The sequence below is a fragment of the Phascolarctos cinereus genome, unplaced genomic scaffold (assembly GCF_003287225.1).
Source record: "Phascolarctos cinereus isolate Bilbo 61053 unplaced genomic scaffold, phaCin_HiC Scaffold_4;HRSCAF=312, whole genome shotgun sequence".
Lineage (NCBI taxonomy): Eukaryota > Metazoa > Chordata > Mammalia > Diprotodontia > Phascolarctidae > Phascolarctos > Phascolarctos cinereus.
The window spans coordinates 81,620,224-81,629,168 of NW_027555847.1; the positions used below are offsets into that span (position 1 = coordinate 81,620,224).

The 8,945-nt window shown below is 47.2% G+C and overlaps 2 protein-coding genes across 2 annotated transcripts; both read left to right on the top strand.

The window, feature by feature from the left end:
* The first annotated feature begins 483 nt into the window (after nt 1-483).
* LOC110197512 (whey acidic protein-like) lies at nt 484-6,933 on the top strand. Its single transcript, XM_020971499.2, is given in 6 exon segments — nt 484-610; nt 1,727-1,873; nt 2,201-2,229; nt 2,232-2,367; nt 3,072-3,218; nt 6,759-6,933. Coding segments are annotated over 6 exon segments (594 nt in total). The 5' UTR covers nt 484-537; the 3' UTR covers nt 6,821-6,933.
* An 829-nt stretch (nt 6,934-7,762) lies between these two features.
* On the top strand, nt 7,763-8,312 carry LOC110197513 (histone H2A-like). The gene is given in 2 exon segments (XM_078152286.1): nt 7,763-8,174; nt 8,177-8,312. Coding segments are annotated over 2 exon segments (444 nt in total). The 3' UTR covers nt 8,209-8,312.
* The last annotated feature ends 633 nt before the right edge of the window (nt 8,313-8,945 follow it).

The window sequence follows — 8,945 nt, forward strand, 5'->3', positions numbered from 1 at the left end:
CCCAGAGTTGAACTGTGCCTATCTGTCATAGGAGGGAGGCTATCTACCAGAAGATAATTTGGGGGGGGGGGGTTGGTGGTACATGAGACCAACTACTAAAAAGAATGAAGGAGCTCTGGTCTGCATAATTGGGAATCACAGATCCTTGAAGGACTGAAGTATTTCTTACCATAACCTTATAAAGCAGGTGGTACAAGAATTATCATCCCCAGACAAAGAAACAGAGTGCTATGTCCATAGTCATACAACTAACTAGCTTAAAAACTGGTGGGGGGCTGGGGGGGGAGTCTTCTGGCTCCCAGTTTAGAGTTCTTACCCTCCTCCCCTCCCCCTGAAAGAAGGAGTAATAGTCTAAACCAGGAACTCCCAGAAGAACCAGCTGTCTTGCTTCTCCCCTTCCCCCTTCTCCACTTTTTGCTCCACCCTTCCTGGCCCCTCCCTCCCACCCCCAATATGACTGTCTTTTAAATCCTGCTGGAGCAGCTCGGATGGCCATTCAGCCACTGCCACAGCCCAGCAGGAGGGATTCACCGCCTCATGATGCAGTCAGTGCAGATTTTGACCTTGGTCCTTCTGGCTCTAGGAGCATGGGCTGCTCAGAATTCAATGGGTAGGAGATCCGCAGCTACTGGAGATGTCCCTCTCCTCTCTTGTCCCCTCCTTTTGCCTGGTCCCACACCCACTGTGTGCTTGGGGCCCTCCCCTGGTCCCCAGCCCCAAGCCCTACAGTCTCAGTTTGCCCATCTAGAATGTAAAAAGGGTTCCAATCCTGGCTTCAGAATACCCCCTAGTTCCGTGACTTTGAGCAGATCCCCACATCTCTCTGGATCTCACTTTCTTCATGTATGAGATGAGGAGGCTGGATTTCCAGAAGTATGTTCTTTCCAGTCCTAACTCCTAACTCCTGCTCCCTCCAGCTGTTCACTAAGAATACCTGTCCATCTCTCTGTCCCTTTCTCCTCTCTCCTTACCCCGCAATTTATTTCCAATCCCCATTCCCCATACCTTTAACTTCTACCTGTTGTGGGACCTCCCTGGCCTGGCCAGCCCGTTGAGGAAAGCTTTGCTTTTCACCCCTCTTCTTTGTTCAAAGTGGCCCCTGGGGTGGATGAGCAGCTTCTGGACAGGAGCAAGAAAGAACTGGGGAGAAAAGAGAAGAGGAGGAAAAGAAAGGAGATGGTGGGGGGGAGAAGTGGAGAAAGAGAGAAGGGATAAAAGAGAGACTCAATTCGACAAACTGCTATTAAGCAGCTGCTATGTGGCAGACACTGTACTCTATACCAGGACTCCAACAATGAAGAACAAGCGTTAGGGCTGTCTAAGGTGGGGGAAGGGGGGAATAGGGAAAATAAATAGATTTTAAAGTGTGCCCAGGGCAAGGAGACAGAGTAGTGCAGAAAAGTCTGGTACAGAAGAGGCCACTTAGCTAGGAGGATATGTCAGGGGAAATCTTCAAGGAGGAGGCGGCATCCGAACATGACGAGAATGATTCAACAGGCAGAGAGATGACTTGTCATAGACTAAAAGGGTTAGACTTGGAAGGGGCCTTAGGGGTTTGCCTTTATGAAAGTAGGCAGGAAGACAGGGAGGTGGGGTGGAAGGAAGAAATGGAAAAAGGGGACAGGGCAAAGGCTGGGGAGAGCTAAGGTGTCAGCAGAGAAGCAGCAGGACTTACCTTTCAAAGTAGAGAAGTTGGCAGAGCGCTCATGTATCCTGTTCATTGCAGAGAAGGCTGGGTACTGCCCATACTTCCGCCAGGTCTCATCAGACACAGCTGATTGTAAACAGATGTGTAATGATGATGCCAGCTGCCCCCAAAACCTGAAATGCTGCCAACGAGGCTGCAGCCGGCTATGTATAAACACCACTCAAGGTAAGAGAATTTGGTTTGGTAGGGAAGTGCTCCTTTTCTCTGGGACCATAGAGGCTAAGACTCTGGGATTCCCCAGTCAGGGTGCCTGGATAAATAGCTGTGGGGATGAGTGGTAGATGGGGAACTAGACGTGGAGGCAGTTCTCTGTATTCTTCAGCTCATGCCAACTCCTCCAGATCAGGGAGGACTGCCTGGAAGAGACATAACAACCCCACCCTACCCCACAGACCCCTGACCAGAGCCAGGTTACATAGGGCAGCACAGGAGAAGCAGGAAGCCACCTGTCCCACCTCACCCCCCACTACTGCTGGTTCTGCTGTCTTCCAGAGAGGGATGGTATGTGCCCCATGGCAACCTTTCTTCTTCCTCCTCCTCTGACGAGCAATGGCGCAATCGGCTTTGCAATAAGACATGCAGGACTGACCTGGACTGTGATGGGGAGGCTAAATGCTGTGCTAGCTCTTGTGGTCGAACCTGTTCCATGCCTATCAAAGGTAATAATGGTCCCATTAATCTGTTTCTAAACAAGTTTACAATTTCTAAGGTGCCTGCTAGGTAGCACAGTGGATGGAACCTGCTGGGCCTGAAGTTTAGAAGATCTGAGTTCAAATCCTGCCTCAGACACTTACTAGCTACGTGACCTTGGGCAAGTCAATGAACCTTTCTCACACTCAGTTTCCCCATCTGCAAAATAGCACTTCCCTCACAGATATGTTGTGAGGATCAAATAATATTTTTAAAGTGCTTTCAAAGCCTTAAAGGGCTATTTAAATATTAGACTTCCTTACAACAACCTGGAAGATATGAAATGCAACTACCATCTACCTCTATTTTATCAGTGGGGACAAGAGGGTCAGAGACTCACCCTTGAGCACAGAAGGAGTGAAGTGGCAGAGCTGAGACTCAGACCGCTACACCTGAGGATCCTCCATGTAGAGTTGGGAGGGCGCATCAAACTCAAGGTCATCGAACCCAACCCTTCCCCATGCATTTTACAAATGAGCAAACCACAGGGTGTCAGGTTGATGAGCTGAGATTAGAACTAATATCCCCTGGCTCAAGAGAAATTGAGATTGCTCCTGCAGGGCTGCTTCTGGCAGGCCCTCTCTGCCCCATTCTGGCAACAAGGCTATTGTCTGTGTCCTCTAACCCACACTGTCCCATTCCCCCACACACACCTTGGCGCCTCCCCCCGCAGCTAAGCCTGGTCAATGTCCTGCTGTGGCCGAGGTCTGCCCCGAGAATCGGCTCCGGATCCATGCCTGTCGGAGAGATGCTCATTGCAACGGAAGTAAGAAGTGCTGTTCTTCTGGCTGCGGTCAGAGGTGTATGGAGCCTTTCCCAGGTAAGAATCAGCCAGCAAGGCTTAGTGAGTCCTCTCCTCACTTAGTGTTAGCTCTTTTAGATTCTGCATCGGGTGATCCCAAGAAGCATAAAAATCATAGTCCTTTCCTGGGTGGTGAACCCACCATCTAGTTGGAAACTTGGGACTTGGAATCTGTATCAAGTTAAAATGAACACTTAATTCTAGACAATCTCATTTTAGAACTGTCTAGAGGTAGCACAATGGGAAAAGCATTAATCTGGGAACATGAGCAGGCCTGGGTTTAAGTCCTAGCCCATTTACTGGGTGACCTCAGCCAAGTCCCATTCCCTCTTCTGAATCGCTATTCCCCTCTCTATAAAATAATACTATGCTACCTAACTCAAAGGGTGGCTATGTGCAAAACTGAAAGCATTGTAGAAGTGTGACAGATTATTAGTATTCATGACCCTTTATAAGTGCTGGGAAAATTCAGAGATCAACTGGACCTGGCATCATTGTGTTATTAGGAAAGGGAAGAGATGGGAGTTTAGCTGGTCTTTGAAAGATGGGAAAGTTTCTGGACTGGGCAGAAGGAAGTTTAGGTATAGTGGGAGTAGTAGGATAAAAGGTATGAAGGCCAGAAAAATTATAAGTATGCACTGACATAGAGACTTGGGTTCTAATCTTGGCTCTGTCATTTACTAGCTATGTGGCCTTGGGCAAGTCATTTCCCCCAGTATAGGTTTGACTTTCCTTATCCACAAAATGAGGCGGGAGTGGACCAGCCATTTCTGCCAACTTTCAGTTGGCTCCAGGTTTGAGTACAGGGGACAGTGAGGAAACAGTCTGACTAGTGTAATGGGGTAGAGGATGGACAGGTAGGGCAGGGACAGACTGAAGATGCACTCTTGGGTTCTGCAGACAAAAGGGAGACATGGAAGGCTCTTGATCAGAGGAGTATACACATGAAGACAGCAATATTTTAGATTCATCTGATGGATTAGAAGGGAAAGAGTCAGGGCAGTTAGTACAGAAACCCAAGCATTAGGTATGAGAAAGGTGTGTAGGATTATAGATTTAGAACTGGAAGGGAGTTCCCTAGAGGTTATCTAGGTTATCCCCCTCTTTTTTTAAAACAGTTGAGGAAACTGAGGCAAAGAGAGGTTAGTAATCTTCCCAAGGTCCCGGAGTGTCACAGGTGAGATTTGAAGGCTGTTCTTCTGACTCCAAGCCCTGCGTTCTTTCCACTCAGTTACACTGTCTTTTCCAGGGATAGTGAGATTTGTCTTCTTTCCTCTCTCCATCCTCAAAAGGCCAAGACCTCAAGCTTAGGCCAGCTTCTCCAGACACTCCTCTAGCTGCTGCTCATTTGTTCCCAGTCCAGCACACCCAGAATAGGATCAAACTCTTCTCCCATCCTCTGTAACTCCAGCCAGAGAGTCATAAAGACCTTCCGATTATGCAGCTCTGGATGGAATGATGGAATGGAAGGAGCACTGGCCCTAGAGGTCAGCAGGCCTGGTTCAAATTCCAGCTCTGACCCTGACTAGTCATCTGACTTCTCTGGGCCAGTTTCCTCAGGACTTGTATCTTGGTTTGCTATTTACGACCCTGTACAGACAGATCGCTTAACCTCTGGGCCTCTGGGACTCTACCTGATAAATGAAGGGGTTGGTCTACATCTGGGGTGGGGAACCTGCAGCCTCGAGGCCACATGTGGCCCTCTAGGTCCTCAGGTGTCTGAATCCAAACTTCAAGGCCGTAGGTTCCCTATCTTTGGTCTATAGCCTACAAAAGGAGGGAAATATTGTATTTGCAGTGTAAGCTTCCTAAGGCCAGACCATTTCCCTTTTGTCTTTGTATGTATCCCTGGACACCTAGCATAGTGGACATGGGAGGCCACTTAATATTTGTGTTGTAAGATTGTATTATCCCTTCTCAGACTTATTATGAGCAGAGTGCTTTATAAATCTTTGTAATCACCATGTAAACAGGAGCTATTATTATTATTATTATTATTATTATTATTATTATTATTATTATTATTATTATTATTGTATTACAATTACCTAACAACCCTTCTCCTCCTTCTCCTCACCAATCCAAAAGTCATTGAGCATCTATCATGTGTTAGGCCTGAGAGGGAAGTAATCGGTCTACCAACAAGTAATTGCCTACCATATTAGGCAAGGGGAAATATGCTTTCTTTCATCCACTTCTGTGTTGTTTAAAATTTTGTTTTCTCTGTGTCTGCTACATTTTGATCTGGGTATGTCAATGTCAGTCAGTTAGTCAATTAGCGTTTATTAAGCGTCTGCTTTATGCCACACCCTGTACTAAACATTAGGAGATACACAGAAAAGAAGCTCTCAAGGAATCCACAGTCTAATGAGGGAGACAGCATGCAAACAATTGGTACAAACAAGCTCCATACAGGTTAAATTGGGGACAATCGGCAGAGGTAAGACACTATCATTAAGGAGGATCAGAAAAGGCTTCTTAGCGGACCTAAGGTCACACGGGTATTTAATTAGATGGCAGAGCCAAAACTAAGACCCTGAACTCATGATTCTGAGCCAGTACCGTTCCCTCTATGCCATGCCCCCTAGGATAGGGACCAAAACTCTATCTTCTCTGTATAACGTTAGGGTCAAAGATGTTGTGCGTAAGGCTAAGTATGTGAGGAAAACAAAGTGCCAGGGGACAGAAAATGGAGGCCTTGGGGAAACTTGGGGGTCCTTGAAAGTTTCAAGGCTAGATTACATAAGAATGCAAAAGGGTCATCAGTTCTCCCCTGTTACATCCATGGCATATGGCATATGCCTCCAATACATACCCGATAATCAATTTCACACGCACACCAACCCCCCTTTTAGCCTTCTGGGCTGTGATGTTCCCTGGACTAAAACTATCAAAGACAACATCTTCCCCCTTCCTGTCTTCCAGTCCTGGCCAGGGCTGACTATCATGGTAACACTGCCTTTCCTTTTCATCATCACCATCAGTAACACTACTTTATATTCATGAAGCACGTCACATTCTTTCTCCTGATCCCTACTATAACACTGGGAAGTAGATAGAGAAAAGACAACTATGACCATTTCTCAAGTGAGGAAACTGGAGAATTACACTGGGTAATTTGCTCAAGGCCACACAAGTTAGTGGCAGACGGGGCCACAAATCCAGGTTATAGTACCATAGGAGTTAGACCTGAAATTATCAAGCTCCACAGAAGTCAAGGGACTTGCCCAGTGCAGTACATGGTAGCAGTAAGGAACAGAGCTAGGATGCTCTGACTTTCAAGCCAGTGTGTTTTCTACTCCACCATCTGCCTCTTACCTCCCCTGGCCCCACCGTGGCACTTTTTTCTGGGACCTGTGCAGCCCCTAGCCTTGAAAGCTCTCCTCCCATCCTGACCCCATCTGTCTAGCTGGAGTGGATCCTCTTGCTTGAGTCTCCCTGGTTGGTTTCATAACTTCATCCCACCTCAAGCTTCCTCCCTTGCCATTCAGCTCCTGACTCCAAATCTGTGGCTAGTCCCTTTCAGCAGTCTGAGTGGTCCCTCTGTTTCCTTTCCAGAGGAGCACAAAGCAGTAACCAGAAGCTTTCGCCGAGAGGAAAGCACCGTACTAGCCCTCTAAGGACTAAACCAAGACAGCAGACAGCCCCATTGGTCTGCTCCTGGAAGTCCAGATATCTTTTTTTCCTTGGGGCTCCAACCCCTGCAAGTATTAATAAAGGCATTGACTCTGAATGGTGGATTATGCCTCTTTGCTCTGCCTCCTTTCTCTTTTCTTTCCTGGTCCAGCTTCTAGAGTCATATAACCATATAATCATAGGGTTTTGGAGTCTAGCTTCTTATTGACCTGCCCTGCCCTTGAGAAAAGAAGACAATAATGTGTAAAGTTAAATATGAATATAAAAGATAAAGTGTTCAATATATCAAACCAAGAGTATGGAATAATGTATAAATGACAGATACCAATAATAAGTGAGGTGAGAGACATCACTATAGGCCATGTTGCTCAAGGAAGACTTGCTTCAATGAGATGAGAATTAAGCTGGGCGCTGACGGGTGGGTATGAAGGACAACAACCAACCAATGATTTGGAAGAAAATGGAAGAGGACATGCCTGGGGAGGAGATACAACAAAACACGTATTCTGTGGCCATTGACTACAGCATTTTGGTTAGAAGGTAATATTTGGGAAAGAGATTGCTAGCAATAAGACTTAACATAGTCTCTAAATAACTAGTTATGGGCTGGCATCTAGATTTCTGAAAAGGTTAGTTTTTGTGAAGGATGGAGGACTTATTTGTTCTGCCTCCACATAGGAAATTGTGGTCCCATCATGGGAAAATGAGAAGTTAAGGAAAGGGGCCCAGGTGGGAAGAGTTGTTAGGGAAGTGGAAGGTAATGACATCACAACCAGCCAGGATGAGTCACAATGGGTCCCTGGATCCCCATTGGCTATCCACTGGATAATTGAAATAGTGTCTGTCTGTATAAAAGGGTCCCTGTTAGGGGAACTAACACAGGTGCCTGATCAGTTGGAGATGTCAGGAGACCTCAGGATAACATCATGCCTGAGAAGCAGAGTCACCAAGAACCCTGGAATCTCCGTGGCCGGAATCTCCGTGGCCGAATCCGATCACGGTCCTCAAGGGCCCAGCTGCAGTTCCCCGTGAGCCGCGTGGAGCGCTTTCTGCGCCAGGGCCACTATGCCCAGCGGTTGGCTTCTGGTGCCCCTGTTTTCCTGGCTGCTGTGCTGGAGTACCTGACTGCTGAGATCCTGGAGCTGGCAGGCAATGCCGCCCGTGACAACCAGAAGAGCCGAATCGCTCCCCGCCACGTGCAGCTGGCTGTGCGCAACGATGCTGAGCTCAACCAGCTCTTTGGGGATGTCACCATCTCACAGGGCGGAGTCTTGCCTAGCATCCACTCAGCGCTGCTGCAGTCAACAAGCAAGGCCCGTAGCCGCCAGAGCCATGTTGGACCTCCCATATCCCTTCAGTGAAGACCAAGTAAGGCAGCTTAAAAAGAGCCCAGAGTCTTATGTAGTAGCCACTTCTGTTCTCTGGGTCCTCCAATTTCATCACTCCGCAAACCTATTAAAAGAGATTAAATCCAAAGCTGCTTTGTTCAGACTCATCGTTCTCTTTGTAAATCCCACTTCTAGAGGTGTGGTCATGTGCCATGTGTCTTAGGGACCACACTGTGGCCCTATGTCATGGCTTATGAGCTGGCCTCTTGGTTCTTTATAAGGATAAGCATGGATTTTCTACAGCACAAATTGCATTTACCTGGCTTTCAAAGCCTTTCACTCTTTGGGCCCAACCTATCTTCCTTAATTTCATCTCTTACCACACACCCACAGGAAGCCTTGGCCCTACTTTGAATAAAATCAAGTTGAGAAGTGATTGTCATATTTTAAGGTGGGGGAGACCTATGCATCTTTAAATGCAGAAGAGGGGCTAATTCAGAAGGATGAGTATGGGAGCAGAGTCCAGATCTCTTAATATCATTCCCTCCTGATCCCTAAAAGATCTAGACCCTGCTTTCACGATCCTTTACATCTTCTGTTGATGCAGTAGGTGTTCAGTCATTTCAGGCATGTCTGACTCTTCGCGACCCAGTTACTAGAGTGGTTTGCCATTTCCTTCTCTGGTTCATTTTACAGATGAGGAACTGAGGCAAACAGGGTTAAATGACTTGCCCAGAGGTCACCATAGCTAGGAAGTGTCAGGCCAGACTTGAACTCAGGA